General features: G+C 40.6%; 1 protein-coding gene across 2 annotated transcripts in view; it reads right to left on the minus strand.

Annotated features, from left to right (window-relative positions):
• Positions 1-21,491, minus strand: part of tsg101a (tumor susceptibility 101a) — a 50,887-nt gene that overhangs the window by 9,923 nt on the left and 19,473 nt on the right. For both annotated transcript variants that reach the window (XM_072592090.1, XM_072592091.1), the window contains exons 6-7: positions 12,131-12,194; positions 5,762-5,865 (exon numbers count right to left, since the gene is read on the minus strand). In XM_072592090.1, coding sequence (XP_072448191.1) covers positions 5,762-5,865; positions 12,131-12,194 — 168 coding nt within the window. The remainder of the gene's footprint in view (positions 1-5,761; positions 5,866-12,130; positions 12,195-21,491) is intronic.

Raw genomic sequence — 21,491 nt, forward strand, 5'->3', positions numbered from 1 at the left:
TAGGCCAAAGGGTCTGTTTTCATGCTGTACATATCAACTTTTCTGTGACTCTATTGTCTGTTAGAATCTGCTCCAATTCTCAAATGATCATTTGGACACCTTTTCCCTGGTCATTTCAAGAGTGAAGAGACAGGTAGATATAAAGCTCATTATTTATTCCAAATTACATTCATTCTCAATAAACACTTCAGAGAAGCAAAGAATCAAACATTTTAAGGCAAGGACTCTATGAAAAGCAATGCAGTCACTTTGAAAGACCACCTGCTGTTAAAAACAGCAGGAACTTACAACTTCAACAAATATCAATACACATTGACCAGGTTCAAGTTACAGGATAAAAATTAAAATTAAATTTAATAATAAAATTCATACTTCTCACCTTATGACTGAGGCAAGGTCATTGATAAAGCAGCTGAAGGTGGTTTGGCTGAGGAACACTACCCCAAAGGAACATCTGCAGAAACGTCCTGGAGCTGAAATTACTGACCTCTAACCACCAAAATCAATTTTTCCTAGTCAGGTATGACTGCAGTCAGTGGAGAGCTCCTCTGCCACTCAGATTTTCATTGACCCCAGTTTGGCTGGGCTTATTGATGCCACTCTGTCAAATGCAGTTTTGCACACCAAGGGCTGCTACTCACACCACACCTCTGGAATTCAGTACTTTTGTCTATTTTTGAACTGAGGCTGTAATGAGGTCTAGAGCTGAGTGGCCATGGCAGAACCCAAAATGGCCATCAATAAGCAGACTAATGCTAAGCAAATGCTGATTAATAGCATTGTTAATAACCCCTTCTACCACTTAGAATCACAGCCATAGAGATGTAAAGCACAGAAACAGACCCTTCAGTCCAACTTGTCCATGCCAACCAGATATCCCAACCTAATCCAGTCTTATTTACCAGCACTTGGCCCAGATTCCTCTAAACCCTTTCTATTCATATACCCATCCAGATGACTTTTAAATAATGTAATTTACCAGCCTCCACCATATTCTCTGCCAGCTCATTCCATACACACACCACCCTCTGCATGAAAACATTGCCCCTTAGGTCTCTTTTATATCTTTCCCCTCTCACCCTAAACCTCTAGTTCTGGACTCCCCCACCTCAAGGAAAAGACCTTGTCGATTTATCCTATCCAAGCCCCTCATGATTTTATAAACCTTTATAAGGTCACCCCCCTCAGCCTCTGACGCTCCAGGGAAAACAGCCCCAGCCTGAAGCCAGGGGCAGCACTGCCTTGTCCTCTTTAAGTAGACCCAGTTGTGAACTATTACTATAAATTTACATTGTAAGATGTATTGGTGGAACTTTCTGACTCCAAATTTGACTGCTAAACCTTCCTAGTCTATCTGGGCATATTCACACTCCACATTAGCCAATGTCCTGAATGCATACACTACTGGGTATTTCTCTCTATTGGGCCTCCTATGAACCAATTCTACCCAGATGCCATATGATCTCGCTAGGGATCACAGTGTGCCAACACCTTAGAGCACGATAGCTGTTTCTTCACTTTTCTGAAAGCTACGGCTTGGCTATGAAAGCATTTCCAAGGCTGACCACATTTAAAAAAAAAAAGAGTTGATGCAAAAGGTGCCAGGATGGAGGCTAGGGCACCTTCGACTGCCCTTGCTTTGTCTTCCAATGAGTGTAACCTGGTCTTGTCAGCTCTGTAGCCCAAGCAGGTCATTTGAGGTGCCTGGAACAAACATTTTTCCCTATAGGTGTACACTGTCTGAGAGAAACATCTATGTCCAAATTCTCTAAATGCTCCTTATTATTAGTACATCATTGAGATAAATGACAACCTAGGATAGACAGTGTACAATGTTCTCAGTCATCACCTGAAAAATCGCAAACAACAGTCTCGTATACCACTACAAACCCTTATGGGTATTAATTGTAGCATACTTCTGGGAATCCTCACTTAACTGCAATCGTATGGCTCACGTCCAGCTTTCTGAAGGACAGCCTCCCAGCCAGCTTTCTGTGTAAATCCTCATTGAGAGGGATTGAATATTTATCCAGCTGCAAAAGCAGTTTGTTTAAAATCTCTACAAAGGTGAACTGACTTATTGAGAATCCCAATAGGTACAACTGGTGCTGCCCATTCCATAAACTGGAGTAGTTTGATAAGTCCTTTGCTTTCCAGCGTTCTAATTTCTGCCTCTACTTTTGCCCATAAGGCAAGTGGTAATGGGTGGGCCTTGCACTATTGTGGAATTGCTTCCTGGTCAACATGCAAAGTGACTGTGGCTGCTTTGATAGCCCCCAGACCTTCCTGAAAAATATCTGGTTATTTAATTGGGACTTCACTCAGACAGCCATTTTCTAAGTGAAAAATGTTGAGCTAATCTAGATTAAACTTTCTCAACTAATTTCACCCCACCAAGCTTGGGCCCATACCTTTTACTAAATTCAGTGGGAACTGAACCAGCTGCTTTTCGTAAGAGACCAGAAACAAAGTTGTACCCTTAATGTGTAACGGTTCCCTGGGACAGGTTTTAGGTCTAGCCAAGATCTTGTGCAAACTTAAGGGTTGGAGTACAGTGAATTTTGTTAAAGACTTGTTCTGCGATTACTGATACAGCTACGCCAGTATTGAACTCAATCAGAACCAGGTGACCACTTCACCAGATGTTTATTTTGATTGGTTCTGATTTGGACATTGCTAAGCAATTTAATGTTCCAAACCAGCTGTAGGTGGACTTCCTAAGGTTTGCACTGTCCTGGATACAACTCTAGGAGTTCTCTTACTCAATTTAGGTCTGGTGGGAATTTTTTGCTGACTCGACACCACATACCAGCAGCAACTACAATGGCTTGCCAGCTCAGATCCAAGAAAACAACCCATTCGGCTGAGGTTTTGGGGCTTTGCTGTGGACTGACCTAGAGTCAGTCTGTTCAGGACATGCCCTGAGTGACACTATGCAATTGCCTTCCCCCAAGCTCAACTGGACTGCTGAGGGTCCATTTCCACTGGAATACACTGCAACTCATTTGCTCCACTCACCGATGATCAAGAGTAGACTGACAGAACAGTAATTGGATGGGTTGGATTTATCCTGGTTACTGTGTATATAACATACTTGGGTAATTTTCTAAATTGGTGGGTCAATGTCAGTGTTGTGGCTGTACTGGAACAGCTTGGCTAGGTGTGCAGCAAATTCTACAGCATGTCTTCAGTACTAGTGCCAGAATGTTGTCAGGGCTCAGAGCCTTTTCAGAATCTAATAGCTCCAGCTGTTTAATATGACATGGGAGTGAATTGAGTTGGATGAAGACTGCTGCAAATGCATCAGCCTCATCCCTTGCACTAGTGCTGGGCTCTCCAATCATTGAGGATGGGGTTATTTGTGAAGCCTCCTCTTCTAATGAGTTGTTTAATTGCTCTCCATCATTCATGGCTGGATGCGGCAGGACTAGGTCTGATCCAGTGGTTGTGGGATCACTTAGCTCTATCACTTGTGGCTTGTGCTAATTAGCATGCGAGTAGCCCTGTCCTGTAAATCCATCATGCTTACAGCTCATTTTTAAGTCTGCCTGGTGCTGCTCCTGACATGCTCTCTTGCATTCCTCATTGACAGAGGGTTGATCCTTGGGCTTAATGGCAATGATAGAGTGGGGGAATATGCTGGGCCATGTGGTTGCAGATTATGGAGTACAATTCAGCTACTGATGGCCCATAGTGTCTCAGATGCCCAATATCAAGTGGCTAGATCTGATTAAAGTCTTTCCCATACAGTAGGGTGATAGTGTCACATAAACAAGGGAGAGTATCCTCAATGTGAAGATGGGACTCCATCACTACAAGAACAGTATGGTGTTCAGTTTCACCCATCCTATCATGGATGATGCATTTGGAGGCAGCAGATTGGTGAGGATGAGGTCAAGTATGTTTTCCCCATATTTATTGTTTTTTCCCCAATTACCACAGACCCAGTCGAGCAGCTATGTTCTTTAGGACCCAACTAGCTTGGTCATTGGTGGTGCTGTGCCACTGTTGATGATGGACATTAAAGTCACCCACCCAGAGTATATTCTGTGCCTTTGAAATCATCACTTTCATCCACTTGGTGATCAAAGCAGAGAAATACTGATTCAGCAGCTGAGAGAGGACAGTACATGGTAATCAGCAGGTGGTTTCCTTGCCCATGTTTGGCCTGATGCAGTGAGACTTTATGGGATCCAGATTCAAAATTGAGAAATCCCAGAACACTTCCCTCCTGAATGTCTACCAGCATGCAGCCACCTCAGATGGGTCTGTCCTATCGGTGAGACAGGATGTTCCTGGAAATGACAACCGAGTTTGGAACACTGTCTGCAAGAAATTATTTCAGGGGTATGAATGGGTTAGGCTGTGACTGTTTAAAAAAAAAATCCATCACAAGATGTGGGCATCACTGGCTAGGCTTGACTAGTCCAAGACATCTCTCCATATTTTTGCATTAATTCCCAGATATTGATAAAGACGACATTGCAGGACTGACAGGGTTGTTTGTGCTGCTGTGTTTACTGGAGCTTTGATGCTGGTGGTCTGTTTGGTTTAACGTATTTTTTTGCAGTTGATATGATTAACTGGTTCAACAGAGTGCTTCAGATGACAGTTAACAGTCAATCACATTGCTTGGGTTTGAAGTCACACGTACACAAGAACAGGTAAGGATGGCAATTTTTTGTTTCCTAAAGGACCAGCTGGATGTTTGTAACGATCAACAATAGTTTCACTTGGCTTTTAGTTTCAGATATCTTTGAATTCAAATTATACATCACCCCAGAGCATGGATGGCAAAAGGAGGGTAGGAATAAGAATGTATTTATAAAATTAGTTTTTAATATAAAAAGATCTTTCCATTACTATTTTCTATTTGAAAAAATAACTCATACTAACAAATACACGCACAATAAAAAGTAATTTAGACATGCTGGTTTTATAACCCAAGAAATCTCTATTTCTTAATACAAGAATGAGAGACAGGTTTTCAATGCAGAACTGTTGCTGGTGGCTGACTGAAGTATCAAGTTGTTTTTAAAGAGTCAGCAAATTTAGAAGATTCCTCGCTGTTAAACTTAATAAGGCTTGCTGTGCAAATCTGTTAGATGCCAGAGGTCAGCTAAGGTTTCTGTTCCTGATATAGCAGAGTGACATTAAGAAGTGGTCTCAATAGTCTCATGTTCAAATGCTGCACCATATAAATCAGTACATGTGGACTCGATCCCTAGTCTGTACCGAGATGGATGAGTTTCAGTCAGTGTACTAATTAGAATATTACAATAGATCTTTGCACCTTGCACTCAGAGGGTGATTAAGTTGAATCAAACAGGGTTCTTGCTCTTGATGACTTATGTTTATTGGAAAATACATACAAGGCCATCAAGCAGTGCACAGGAACACATTTTGCTGTGATGCTTCAGTTTGGACTCATGAATGTAAAATGCCCACTTGCCAAGATACTCAAAGGTATTGTGTCAATGGACGCCCAATGAACGTGTTCAAGTGAGAAAGTTGGTGGAAAAACTGGCACCCGACAGCACGACTGTCTTGACTGTGTTCAGTGCCAGCATTTACCAAGGCAGAATGCAGCTGCAGACCCTTCCCTCTGCACAATGATCAACAGTACCAAGCCAACCTTTGCATGAGCATCTTTTTAAAAGAACTAAACCACAAACCAAAAACTAAGATTTAATCACATTTTTTGCTATGTTATAACAATTATTTTTAGGTAACTAAAATGCAAAATGAATGGTTCCCTTACCGACAGCTGCAGCAGGTGGCTGGCTGGGATATGGAGTATGTTGTGCAGTGCCTGTAGTTGGAGGATAGGAGGTTGAATGCGGATAAGGATACCCAGGAAAACCACTGGAAACAGGTAGGAGAAAAGGAAAGTATGAAGTTATCATTGCACCATATAAAACTGACAAAAGACGATGACAGTACCAGTAAAGTGCACAAGCAACACGCTGACAGTGACTATCAAAAAAAATCCAAGATTTTGTTAGAAATAAGGAAACATACTAATAGGCTGAATAATAAAACAGACTGTTTTTATTGCAGCTTCCAACTATATAATCAGAATGAGTATTTAGTAAACAGAAAATAACAGGCACAGATTTCAGTTATTATAAATAAATTTATTTGATAAGCTGGCTATCACCACAAGTAATACCCACATCTCAAACTATTAATTTAATTGCAGCAGCTACAGAACCTGCCCGCAAAAAGCATCTGTGTACCATCAAAATTAAAATGCATCAACGCATTACAGTTGCAAATTCAGTCAAACTGCAAACTTGCCCTCCTCTCAAGTCTCAACTATGGACATAATGCTTACATCTTGGTTCAGATGGTTTCCAACCAACCTGTTCAGAGATGTTATTACATACTTCTGGAGCAGGTGGGTTTTGAACCAGGCCTCTTGACTCAGAGGTAGAGACACTTGAGCCCTCAGAGTTTCACATAAGAGCCAGCAGGAAGCAATTCCTCACTAAAACAAAACAATGATCGTCATAACCATGAGCAGCATACCTTGAAATTCATTGCATTATCTTTTAGAAACTACTCAATTAAACTTCTATACTTCAAGAGACCTGTGTCACTTTTCAAGGGCATTGCTTGAGGTGAATGCAATTCTTGCTGGGCCAATCCTCATGCTTTTCAATTGTTTATTTTTACACTGTTTATTGACACTAACGATCCACTGATAATTTCTAAGTACACATACTCATCGCTAATTTATTGTGCAATAAAAAGCTGACTTAATAACTAAAACTACTTTAAAGCTTTTTAAAAATGTAGTAAAAATAATTTTATTCAATTCTTTACATGTATTTGCTAGCTTTTAATCACTTTTAGAAATATGCTTGACCCATTTTGCCTTTCACTGTCATCCTTTGAAGGAATTTTTATCTCTCCTTCCAGGCTATCATGGATAAAAAATGGACTGCTCTTTCCCCTCTTCCACCTCTGGACTTGGTGAGATTTCATATCTTTATCTTTTCAGTTCTATCAAAAAGGACACTGACCTGAAACAGTAACTGTTTCCCTCTCCACAGATACTACCAAAGTTCAGTATACCAAGTGTTTTCAGATTTAATTGGGCCTGAAGCTAAGCCTAAATGAGTTGTAATCATAACTTTTCTAGAGTCTGATTTACATAGTTCCCAATGTTACCTTATACAGCTATTCTATCAATCAACCTTCTGAAAAAATTACAAAAGCTCACAACATTTAAGTGATACAAGTCTTAAGCAATAACCATTTTTAAAAATAACGACTAAGTACGTTCCTATGACATTACCAAATCCCCAGCATCTGGAGGCTCACCTTGATTAGAAATACAACTAGGTCAGCCATAGAAGCTGCTCGACTACAACAGCAGCTCGGTGGGTATTCTGCAAATCACCTCTGACGCCCCAAAGAGTCATTCTCACATACAAGACACACCAAAGCTACATTAGAATATTTCCAGCTTGCCTTTGTTAGGCATGGTTTACACACTAAATGATTAAGAAAAATACAGTAAAATATTCAGGACAATAATATCGACATGACTGACATCTCATCTGCTAGCTGAAACATTTACTCCTTGCACAACCAGTGTCCCACAGCTTCACTGTATATCTTCACCACGATGCATGACAGAAAATCATAAAGCCTTCGTCTGCACCTCTCAACATCATCTTGAAGGACAAGAGCTACAACTATATGGAAGCAGCTTTACTCCAAGTTCCCCAAAGTTGCACACACCAACTTTACTTTGATGTACATCTGTTTCTTTGCTCTCTCTGGGTCAAAATCCTGCAGCAGTCAATGTTACAGTCTTGTTAAAGCACCTTCAGCACAGAAGATGCACAGGTAGTGGCAAGGATTAGGAGGAGTGATCACCATCCAGTTGGTGTGGAGCTGAAGCTCCGTCTTCATACAGGTCGTGGTAGTAACACTGTGCTCAAATGGTAAAGACAAACTGATTTAGTGACTTGGAAACTGAGCATCCATGATGCACTGTGGGTCATCACAGGAGCAGAACTGTGTTCAACCCTGTAACCTCATGACCATTTACATATCCCACTGTACCATTACCATCAAGTTGAGAGATCAGCCCAGCTCAAGGGCATACCAGGAGACACACCCAGTATAGCTAAAAATGAGATATCAACATGGTGAAGCCACAACTTGGAACTACTTCCACGTTAAACAGCAGAAGCAGCATGCAATAGATAGTGTTTAAAAAAATCCCACCACTAACAAATCAAATCTGAGCTCTGCAAGTCCTACCATTTCAAGTTGTGGATTTTGGTGAAAGCGAGACAATTAATAGAAGGTAGAAAGTATCACAAATATGGAGAAAGTGAGGACTGCAGATGCTGGAGATCAGAGTAGAGTGTGTGGTGCTGGAAAAACACAGCAGGTCAGGCAGCATCCAAGGAGGAGAATCGATGTTTCGGGCATAAGCCCTTCATCAGGAATGAGGTTTGTGGGCTGTGGGCTGAGAGATAAATGGCGAGGGGGGGGGGGTAGCTGAAAATATGATAGGTAGATGAAGGTGAGGGAGAATATGATAGGTCAGAGAGGAGGGTGAAGCGGATAAATGGGAAAGGTGATGGACAGGTCATGGAGGTGGTGCCGAGTTGGAGGCTTGGACTGGGATAATGTAGGGAGAGGAGAAATGAGGAAACTTTTGAAATCCACTTGAATTTCATATGGTTGCAGGGTCCCAAGACGGAATATGAAGCGTTCTTCCTCCAAGTGTCAGGTGGTAGGGTTTGGCAACGGAGGCGGCCCAGGACCTGCATGTCCTTGACAGAGTGGGAGGGGGAGTTGAAATGTACAGCTACAGGGCGGTGGGGTTGGTTGATGCGGGTGTCCCAAAGATGTCCTCTGAAACGATCCACAAATAGGCGCCCTGTCTCTCCAATGTAGAGGAGACAACATCGGGTGCAACGGATATAGATGACATTAATGGAGATACAGTTAAATTTCTGTACCACAAATGTCTCCATTTTCAATAATAGGGAAATTCAGATGTAAAAAACAAAGTTGAGTTATTTACATCCATCTTCTCCTGGAACTGTTACATAGGTGATTAACTTCAGGCTCCAACATCCTCAGCATCACAGATGCCAGTCTTCAACCAGTGTGATTCATTTCGTGTGATGCCAAGAAATGGCTGAGAGCACTGAATACTGTAAAACCTATGGGATCTGACAGCATTCTGGCCAAAATGCTGAAGACCTGCGCTCCAGACTGCTGAACCCCTAGCCAAGCTATTCCAGAACACTTAAAACATCTACCCAACAATGTGGAAATTGTCCAGGTGTATCTTGTACACAAAGTAGTAAAACAAACCTGATCAGCAAGTGTTGAAAAGGGATCGTCAACAGTGCTATCAAGCAGCACTCCCAAACTGACTCAGTTTAGATTCTGCCACGGTAGTCTACTCCTGATCTCGTTATGGCTCTGATACATACATGGAAAAAACAGCTGAATTCCATGATGAGATGAGTGTGATTGACCTTCATATCAAGGCATTATTCAACTGAATATGATATCAAGATGCCCTACCAATGACAATGATAGGGATACTCCCCACTGGTGTGATTCACACACAAAAAAAAAGAGGATATGGTTGTTGTTGGTCAATCATCCAATGACCTTCTCTCCATCATAGGGTCAGAAGTAGGGATGTTCACCAATAATTGCACAATTTTCAGCACAATTGATGACTCCTCAGATACTGAAGCAGTTTATGCTCAAATGTAAGATCTGGACAATATCCAAGCTTGAGCTGAAAAGTGGCAAGTAACATTCACACCACACAATTTGAGGCCACGATCTATCTCCAATGAATGGCAATCTAACCACCAAGCCTTGACATTCAATGAATGATTTTTATCATGTGTATTTTATAGTGAGAAAAACAGTAAAATACAGTGAAAAGCTCTTCAAGCAGAAACTGTTTCCATAGAATCCCTACAGTGTGGAAACAGTCCCTTCAGCCCACTAGTCCACAATGACCCTCCAAATAATAACCCATCCAGACTCATTCCCCTACCCTATTTACTCTAAATTTACCCCTGACTAATGCAGCTAATCTCCACATCCCTGGACACAATGGGCAATTTAACATGGCCAATTCACCTAGCCTGCATATGTTTAGACTGTGGGAGAAAACCAGAGCACCCAGAAACCCACGCAGACACAGGGAGAATGTGCAAACTCCACACAGTCACCCAAGGTTGGAATTGAACTCTGGTCCCTGGAGCTGTGAGGCAGAAGTGATAACCACTGAACCACCGTGCCACCCTTCCATTATTACCACAAACCAGTGCCATTTTGAATAGTGTTAAGAATAAGACAAAATAGAAAGAGATAGCTTTGAAAGAGTCCATCTGTCCTGAACCAGCTCATCAATTATCATCTCACCATCTACACTGGACTCAACCAAAGCCACCACGCTTTAGGCGCCATCTTTCACTGCTGGGTCAATTCTCCACTGCCACCTGCGTGGACCTGCCAATATTAGAGTCGCATTTCTTGCCAACAGGCCCACCTTGATGGTGCTGTGATGCCCGTCTGTGGATGGAGCAGCCAGCAATTCAGTTGCTCACCCTGCAAAAGTAGAGGCTCGTGCTGGGCCCACTCACCACGAGTTTATGCTGGGCTTATGGTGCTACCAGCACTAACTCCCACACTAACAACATCCTGGAGGTTACCAGTGACCAGAAACACAACTACATTATCCACATAGGCAGTGGCTACAACAGTATGCTAGGAATGCCAGAGCAAATACCATACCTCCTGACACCCCAGAGCCTGTCCATCATCTACAATACAAGTCTGAAGTTTGATGGAATACTCCCCACTTGCATGGATGGGTTCAGCTCTAATAGCACAAGAAGCTGGACATCATCGAGGACAAGTTAGCCTGCTTGATTGGGACCACATTCACAAGCATCCACTCCCTCCACCACCCACGCTCAAAAAGAGCAGTGTGTACTATCAAGAAGATGCATTGCAGAAATTTACCAAAGATCTTTAGACCGCACCTGACAAACCCACATCCATATTCAATTAAAAGGACAAGGACACATATGTGGGAACACTACCAACAGCAATTTCCCCATCAAGCTGCTCAGCAGCCTGACTTGGAAATATGTCACACTACTTCAGTGTCACTAGGTCAAAGTCCTGAAATTCTTTCCCTCAAAGCATTGAGTGTTAACCTACAGCACGTTAACTTCAGCAGCTCACCACTACCTTGTACTAACTCTTCTAGGGATGGACCACAAATCCTGGCATGCCAGTGAAGCCCATGTTCCAAGAGTGAATTAAAGGAAAAAATGTCACCATTCATGCTTGATAGTAGCAACATATATCATTGATGAGATGCACTCCAGTAGCTCACCAAGACTCCTCCAAATGAACGTTTCAAATTCCCCCTTCAAGGGCAAGGACAGCAAACGAATGTAAACACTAGAATCTGCCAGAGTTGCCCTTGAAACCACAGACTATTCTAACTACATCACTGTTGTTAGAATTTCTTTGTAGCATATGGAGGGTGTCCCTATGCAGCCTATGGACTGCAAAGGTTCGTGAATGCAACTCACCACGACCATCTCCAGAAAAGTTAGTGTTGAATATTAACTGCTGGTCTAGCCAGCAATGCCACGTCAAATAAATAAATTGAGTGGTAGCAGCAACCATGCAACTCCATCTTGGTGTTGGTCAGAGGATATAATATTTTGAATTTGTTTTCATTTATCCTGGTTTCAAAACACAACATGCTGTTAAAATTTGCTCATATAATCAGGTTGAATTATTTGAGACACAAATACTGTTTGGGTTTTACACTGGTTTATTAATCATCTTGCCCAAAGCATGGTGGATCAAGCATTCATTGGAGGATAAACTGCTTAATCCTTGATCCATCAGTGTGATGAATCTTTCATACCCACTCAATCAGGTAGAAGGGACTTCAGTTTACCAGCTAACAATGTCATAGCCTGGAGTATGCTGCTGAAGAGTATCAGCCAGAATTATGTGACCAAATATAGCATACAAATAAATATCTAAATAGCTTTTGAATGCAAATCTCTTTTGAAGCTCTTGCAAATATAAATCATACCCAGCATTGGTGTGGCCAGATGGATATGGTGTAACTCCAGCTGGCATTCCAGGCATATAAGAAGCTGAAACAAAGAAAAAGAAAAATCAGAACACATTAATACAGAATACTTCAGAACACAGTCATGCTAAAACAGCACATAATAGTTTGCATATCTATGTCTTTCCAATGGTTACTTTGTAAAAATGGCACGTGCTTTACATTAAACATTTACCCAGTGTGTATAATTCACACCATGAAATTACATCAAATTTGACCCAGTTATATAATCTACCCCATCTAATTGCAAACATAGAATGGCTACAGTGCAGATGGTCTTTCAGCTTATGGCTATACCAGTTCACAGCAAGAGCTCCTCAGCTAATCCTACATCTCTGCCTTTTCCCAACAGCCTTGTAACAAATCTGATTTGAATGATTGGACAATAATTTATTTATTTTGGACCAGCACGAAATTCAATTTGAAACAACTTCCTTTCTTATATCCTTTTGCAGGTTTCCTTCACATTACATATTTCATTACAGGTCTCCATCAGAAAAGAATAATTCCTCAGGTACACTGTTTCATTCCTACTTACGTATAGGAAATGCTTAGTTTCTGCAAATATCTTTCTGTGGATACTGAGCTACAAACATGCGCATTACTCCATAGCACACAACATTACAAACACTTGTCTAGGTGCTATCAGAAATACAGGCAACTTATTTATCTTCAAATTAAATGCCTTTAAGCATTTCTGAGTACTGTTAAAGAACCAAAAACCTGTTCCAACCAAAAAAAGCAACGTAACCAGGGCTTACAGAAATCAATAAAAGCAGGTTCAACTGGACTATTATATTGATGCTGTGATTCCGTATTTAATTGTACTATTTCTTAATTTTAAAAGGCTCTCAGAAATATTAAAACTAAACAGAACTTTTCATGGATTAAGTATGTTGCCTCGAGTACAAATTACTATAGAAACTAAAACTAAAGAGCAGCTAATGAATTAATATTTTGATTGTGACAAACTACATCCACTTAGACTAATGGAGATAAATATATACTTCAAACTCAAACAATTACCAAATGAAAACCCACTTGGTTGCAGTTGGTTTCTCTACAGTTTAAAAAAAAATCTGAGTGGGACTAAGTGACTTTAATGAGACTAACTGTACTATCCTTTTATTCACACCGAAGTCACCAGAATTCAATACACCAAAGATGCTGCTTATTAACAATCCTGACAGAACACTGCAGACAGCCATTTTGGAATTATTTTCCTTTGCAATTGGTCAATGTAGTGGAAATTGGGCAGGCATTGCTTCTGGCTTGCACACCGAATTACAATCTCACTCTTTAGAAATCAGAGAACTGCACGTTGATACAAATGGACAAATATAATAAAACAAAACATTTCATCTTCACCTAGCTGTGCCAGATCCAGAACCGAAAAGATATCCAAGGAAGGGACACTTATGAAACTAAATCATGCAAAGAGTAACTAGTATGGATTAAATATTTGTGAGGAGCAGCATTTGTTCAATACACTTGTTCGAATTTGTTTTAATATAACTAATTTATCAGGTTAAATGCCAGTTACATGGCAAGGACAGATTTATTACCTAGCCCTAATTTCTCTTGAAAAAAACTGATAATGAACTGTCTTCTTGAACTGCTACAGTCTACTTGCTGTAGCTACCACCACAGCACTTTCAGGTAAGGCGTTCCAGGATTTTGAGCCAGAGAAAATGAAGGGTTCAAGTCAGAATTGTGCGCAAGATCGTAAGGAACAGAAGTAGACCAAATGACCCCTTGAGACTATTCTGCCATTTAAATACAATCATGGGTAACTTGCTGCCTCAATTTCACTTATCCACCTGCATCAAAGCATTTCTGTTGTTGCCTTGAACATACATCCATAAGCCAAATATTTCCAAACATTTTTTGAAGAAACTTCTCAATTCAGTCCTAAATACTCAACCTCTGTGCCTTGATTCCAGACTTGCCCCCTCAGCGCACAGTAAGTCAAACCCTTCAGCACTTAAGTTTCAATTAGACCTCTTCACATTCTTCTGATCAGACAGGATAGACCCAAATTACTCAGCTGCTCATCACAGGGCACATGATGCAAGATGTGAGATTAACTTTTTTTTAAAATCAATTATTTTATTGGTCAGACTTTTGAATTTGAACTGGTGACATACAAGTTTTCTGTCTGTCTGAAGGAATTTAATGGTTAACTTGTATTTCTGTACCCATGGTGATTTACTTTAAAATGGAGTGAGAAAGAGCTCCCAGAGTGCAATGGGTTTTTGTTTACAATGGGAGAATTTTATGAACACATCAGGGAAACAGTTGCGCATTAGGCTCTAGTTTAGAATGTTAGGGATTGATTCTTTTCCACTGTTTAAGGGAAGATACCCATAGCTTGAAAAAAGTTTATGGGCTTTAATTTTTCAGGAATGCAGGAGTCAGTTGTGCCATACGAAAGCAGACCCTTCCTTCCAACTCGTCCAAGCCAACCAGAGATCAGAAATTGATCTAGCCCCATACACCTGCATTTGACCCATATCCCTCTAAACCTTTCCTATTCATGTACCTATCCAGATGTTTTTTAAATGTTGAAATTGTACCAGCCTCCACTACTTCCTCTGGCAACTTATTACATACACGCCCACCATCCTCTCTGCAAAAAAGTTGCCCCTCAGGTCCCTTTAGTATTTTTCCCCTTACACCTTAAACATAGGCCCTCTAGTTTTGGGCTCACCTGTGACAAAAAGACCTGGCTATTCACCCTACACATACCCTTCATGATTATAAAAACTAAGGTCATCCCTCTGCCTTCAACACACCAGGGAAAACAATTAGTTTGGTTTATTATATTTTATCGCATTTTAATTTGTGTAATAAACTTGCTTTTATGTTAAATTCAAATCTGCAACATTGTGTACTTACATTTCAGTAAGAGATCATGAGGTAAAACAAAAAAAAAGTCAGATTTCAATCTGAAGTCCAATAACATCAGCTGGTATCATAACAGACATTGCTGTCATTCGAAGAACAAATGTAGTGAAATTTCTACTTTCCACCTCCAAAGCAAGTATATCCTTCTTTTAATGTGAAGGCCAAAAACTGTGCATAGAACTCAAAGGTTCCAAGAAAAAGTCCAAATAATTATAGCAAGACTCCCTTAGTCTACAGTCCAGTCCCCTTGTAATAACGATCAACATACAATTACCCTTCCGAAATTTCAATCCCAAACGCCGCAGCCTAGTTATAGAATTGTAGTCTAGCTGTAAACTCACGATAAATATTGAGGAGAAAGGTCAGTAAAATGACTAAATAATCAAGGAATTGTTATCAATAGCCTACACAATTAACTGAATGCGTCTTTACTGATAATTCATTATCTATTACTCTGAATTATGCAATTTTCAAACATAATTATAAACATGCTGTAAAGAAATAAGCCACCTTTGCCCAGCCTTGAGTTATCTTGTTATTCCTGTCCTGTTATGAAGTGAATCTCATTCTTTCAATAAATTGCTCTTTTAAAAACAAAACATATAAAAGGTGCCTATTTTGGACATGAGCCAGATCATATTACAGGAAGCAGCAAACAGAAAAATTGAGGGTATTGCTAATATGGCCAATGTGTTATCCAATCCAAAGTGTACTTTGATCTGAGGCCATTTCAATGTGCAGTTAAGAATTGACAGCAAGAGTCTACAGTTTATGTAACAGGCAGATTTCCTTCCCTAAAGCTCATTACAAAACCAGATGGGAAATATAGAGCTGCAGAGCACAATGGGGACATCAAACAAAGAAGCTGACAGCAGAATCAGAGTGCAGGAGTTGCCTCATTTGAATATTACCCAGGCTTAGGGACATCAAATGCAGGTTCATAAGACCCATGCTGCCATTAACTGAAGAATGCACCCAGATTTGGGGGATCAAACATGCAAACCCCAAACTCAGTCAACGAGGACCTTCAACATTTAGCAACCATATAATTTGTGGCATGCGTGTTGTATAAACAGAAATGGTAAACCAAGAACTACAGTAAAACAGCAGCATCAAACAAATATTGCCTCGACAGGTTGGAAAGCAGGCATAACTTTGGCCAAAACAACCAAGATGTGTGTAATCTTGACAACATGACGGAAGTCACAATCTCAACTTTCACTGAAGTAGGCAGTCGAGACAGTCACTTTCACAGAAACAATCCCATCAGATTTTAACCAAAGTAGATCTTGCCACGAAGCGAGTACATTACGCAAATCAAAATCAAAAAAAGGTTAAAGAAATTTTATTCCTGTCTTTTCACCTCATCTCACCTCAAAGGCAACATTAAACAAGTCCTCAGTCAACATAAAGAAAAAAATACATCTGCCACAGTTTCAAATCATGTGGGCCTGCTCTCTGAAATAATAAGACCAACATACAATCCTTGTATTCAGAAGTGTCCTCAAAGAAAACATCCTGAAGTCTCGAAAATGGAGCCAGCACTCAGACCAAATGTTATGAATGAACATACAGGTTAGGAATAGGCTACTCATTCTCTTCAGCCTGCTTCAGCTTTCAAGGTGACCATGGCTGATCTGATTACTTCACTTACCTACCTACCCGAGTAACCTTTTCATCCCTTGCTTAGCAACAATCTACCAACTTGAAAATATTTGAAGATTCCACTTTCACTGGCTTTCAAAGAGAATGCTTTGAAACTATTTACATATTTCCATAAATATGGAGAGCAATACAGTACACAGTTCTCTAGATGTGGTCTCACCAGTGTTCTGTATAACAAATGCATAACCTCTCTACTTGCATGTTCAATTTCCTTCTCAATAACTGATAAAACATCTATTAGCTTTCCTAACTACTTGCTTTACCTTCATATAAACTCTTTACTAGGTCACCCAGATTCCTGTGCAACTCGGAGCTTTGTAAACTCTCATCATTTTTATAACATGCTTGATTTTTATTCTTCCTGCCAAATTGAACAATTTCACATTTCCCCACATTATACTCCACATGCCAGATTTTTGCTCACTCAACTTATATCCCTTTGTAGCCTCTATGTCTTCTTCACAACTTACTTTCTGACCAATTCCTGTATCATTAGCAAATTTGATAACCGTACCTTTTGCACCGAGAATACTGTATGCAGTTCTGGTCTCATCTAAGCAAAGATATTCTTGCCATAATAGGCATTGCAACAAAGGTTCACCAGACTTGCTCTGGGATGGTAGATCATACAATGAAGAAAGGTTGCGCAAACTGGGTCTGTAATCTGCAGAGCTTCAAGAAATGAACAGCAATCTCATTCAACTCAAAATTCTTAAAAGGGATAGATAGGGTAGATGGAGATAAGATGCTTCATCTGGCTTGGTAGACTAGAGCTAGGGGTTCAAGAACATTTCTGATGAAGGGCTTATGCCCGAAACGTCGACTCTCCTGCTCCTTGGATACTGCCTGACCAGCTGCGCTTTTCTCGTGCCACACTCTGACTACAACTGGGAGGGGGGGCACTATTTAAACCGAAGTGGAATGCCACTCAGATCCAAGATGGGGAGAAGGTTTTCAGAGGATTATGGACTTTAGCAATTCTCCACCACAGAGGGCTACAGAAGCGCAGTCTTTGAGACAGAGATTGATAGAAAGGGACAGAATGTTTGAATGTTTCACACTGGAGCAAGGAATCTAAAATTGTGGGGAAATTTGATCATGAAACAAACTTTAAGGATTTGTATCTTAATGCACAAAATATTTGGAAAATAGATGAACTAATGGCACAATTCAAATTTAATGGATATGATCTTATAGCCATTATGGAAACACAGTCACAAGGGGGACAAAATTGGGAACTCAACACTTGGACATTTGACCTTTTCTGAAAGACAGGAGAAATGGCAAAATTGGTGGAGTAATACTGACAGTAGGAGATAAAATGAAGACATTTGAGGCTGAGATAATGTAGTCCAATTGGAGAGAGGTAAAAAAGAAACAGCAAGGGAAAGATGATACCAGTAGCATACCAGAAGTTCAAGACTGTCATCAGGGGACAGAGGTAAGTGTAATGGCCATCTTTGAGGAAAAGGTGCTGGAGCAGCTGAGAGGTGTGAAGATGGATAAATCACATGGACCAGATGGACTACACCCAGAGTTCTGAAGGAGCTAGCTGAGAAGATTGTAGAGGCATTGGCAATGATCTTTCAGGAATCACTTAATTCAAGGAGGGTGCCAGAGGACTGGAAAATGGCTAATTTAATGCCCTTGTTGAAGAAGGAAGGCAGGCAGAAGACATGACATGACACCTAAATCGTGGATAAGATTTTAGACTCAAAGTGTGATGCTGGAAAAGCACAGCAAACAGGCAGCATCTGAGGAGCGGGAGAATCGATGTTTTGAGCATATGCTCTCCATCAGGAATTATTTTAGAGTCCATTATTAAGGATTAGATTGCAGAGTATTTGGAAGTGCATGGTAAAATTACTGAGACAGCACGGCTTTGTAAATGGGTGGTCATACCTGACAAGTCTGTTACAATTCTTTGAGGAGGTAACAAGCAAATTAAACAAAGGAGAACCAGTCGACATGATCTATTTGGATTTCCATAAGGCCTTTGACAAGTGCTGCACAGGAGGCTGCTAAATAAGATAAGAGCTCATGTTACTGGGACAAAGTACTTTGGGATTAGCTGACGGGCAAAAAGCAGAGTAGGGATGAAAGGGTCTTTTTCAGGAAGGCAGTGCAGTAACTAGTGGAGTTCGAGGTCACCCATGTTGGGACCACAACTATTCATATTATACATTCATGATATGGACGAAGGAACTGAGGGCGTTGTTGCTAAATTTGCAGATTACAAAATAAAAATCAAAAGAACTGCAGATGCTGTAAATCAGAAACAAAAACAGAAGTTTCAATGGGCGGCACGGTGGCTCAGTGGTTAGCACTGCTGCCTCACAGCACCAGGGTTCCAGGTTCAATCCCAGCCTTGGGCGACTGTCTGTGTGGAGTTTGCACATCCTCCCCGTGTCTGCGTGGATTTTCTCCGGGTGCTCCGGTTCCCTCCCACAGTCCAAAGATGTGCAGGTCAGGTGAATTGGCCATTCTAAATTGCCCATAGGGTAAGGTGCATTAGTCAGAGGGAAATGGGTCTGGGTGGGCTACTCTTTGGAGGGTCGCAAAAGGATTAGAACATGGGAAAGTGTAAAGTTATGCACTTTGGTCGGAAGAAAAGAGGAAAAACTATTTTCTCAAGAGGAAAAGGTTTTGGAAATCGGAAGTACAAAGGGACTAGGAGTCCTAGGTCTGGACTCTTAAATGTTAGGATGCAAGTTCAGTTGGCAGTTAGGAAGGCAAATACAACTTTAGCATCCATTTCAAGATGGATGGAGTACAAGAGCAGAGACGTACTATCGAGGTTGTTTAGGACTCTTGTCAGAACGCATTTGGAATACTGGGTGCAGTTTTGGGCCCTGTATCTAAGGAAAGATGTGCTTGCCTTGGAGAGGATCCACAGGAGGTTCACAGAATGATCCCTAGAATGAAGGGCTTGTTATACGAGGAACAGTTGAGGACTCCTGGTCTATACTCAAATGGAGTTGAGAAGGATGATGGGAGATCTCATTGAAACATACAGACAGAGGGGGCCTGAATAGTGTGGATGTGGAGGTGATGTTTCCATTAATAGGCCTCAAAGTGAAGGGATAACCCTTCAGAACTGAGGGGAGAAGGAATTTCTTCAGCCAGACAGTGGTGAACCTGTGAATGCATTGCCACAACTAGCTATGGAGGCCATGTCATTGAGTGTATTTAAGACTTTAAGAACTTGAATAGGTTCTTGATTAGTAAGGGGATCAAGGATTACGGGAAGACAGCAAGAATTATGAGCATGTAAACAGAATAGGGAAACATTGTGAATGACCTTGATCGTGATGGTGATAGGGTCAATCAAATTTGAAAGGGTAGCTACGACACTTCGTCTGGGATAGTTTCCTAGAACAATATGCCATAGAGCTAACCAGGAAGCAGGCTATCTTAGATCTGGTAATAGGTAATGAAGCTGATTTAAATGACTTCAGTTTAAAAGATTTCTTCGGAAGTAGTGATCAGAATATACTAGAATTTAATATTCAGTGTGAGAGAGAAACTATTTAACTTAAATAAAGGGAATTACAATGAGATGAGGATACAGTTAGCTAAAGTGAACTGGCTAGACAGTTTAGCAGGAACGACTAAGTAAACAATGGCAGACATTTAATGATACAATTCATGGCTCTCAGGAAAAACATATCTCAATGAAAAGGAAAGATTCAACGAGGGAGGGAAACTATAGCTAACCAAGGATGTTACGGAGAGTATCAAGTTCAAAGAATAAGCATATAAAAGAGGCAAAAGTCAACGATAGTCCTGAAGACTGGGAAAGATCAGAATTCAGCAAAGGAGGACTAAAAAAAATTAAAGGCAGTGAAAATAAACTCTGAAGGTTAACTACTGAGGAATATAAAAAACTGACAGTAAGAGCTTCTTTAAATACATAAAAAGGAAGAGAGAGGTCAAAGTGAACAAATGCCCCTTTGAAGGTAAATAAGACACAGTCATGGGAAAGGAGGAAATGGCAGAGGTGTTAAACAGATATCTTGCAACAGTTTTTACGGTGAAAGATACTCCGAACATCCCATCAATACTAAAGAGTACAGGAAGGAATTAAGTATCATCACCAACACTGGAGAAGTATTATTAGGTAAACTAACGGGCTAAAGGCAGATACATTGCCTGGCCCTGACTGTTGCATCTTAGGATCCAAAAAGAGGTAGCTACAGAGGTAGTGGATGCATTGGTAGTAATTTTCTAAAAATGCTTGGATTCTGGAGAAGTACCAGGGGACTGGAAAGTTGCCAATGTGACAGCTCTATTCAAAAAGGAAGGGAGACAAAACAAGAGCAACTATAGGCCAATTAGCCTAACGTCAATTGTTGAAAAAATATTGGAATAAATTATTAAGGAAGCAATAGAAGAATATTTGGAAATCCATAATCTAATCAAGTAGAGAAAACATAGCTTCATGAAAGGGAAAGAGTGTCTAATTTATTAGTTTTGAGGAAGTATCAACTAGATTGGATAGAAAGAAACCAGTAGATATATTTGAGCTTTCAGAAGGCATTCGATAATATACCTCACAAAAAGTTACATCATACAAGAGCCCACGGTGTCGGAGGTAGTGTTTTGCATAGCTAGAGAACTGACTCATTGGAAGGAAACAGCAAGTGGGGATAAGGGGTTCTTTTTCAGGTTGGTGACCCGTGACCAGTGGGGTTCCACAGGGATCATGTTGGGACTGCAACTGTTTAAAATATATAAATTAATGACTGAG

The sequence above is a fragment of the Chiloscyllium punctatum genome, chromosome 22, assembly GCF_047496795.1.
Source record: "Chiloscyllium punctatum isolate Juve2018m chromosome 22, sChiPun1.3, whole genome shotgun sequence".
Classification (NCBI taxonomy): Eukaryota; Metazoa; Chordata; class Chondrichthyes; order Orectolobiformes; family Hemiscylliidae; genus Chiloscyllium; species Chiloscyllium punctatum.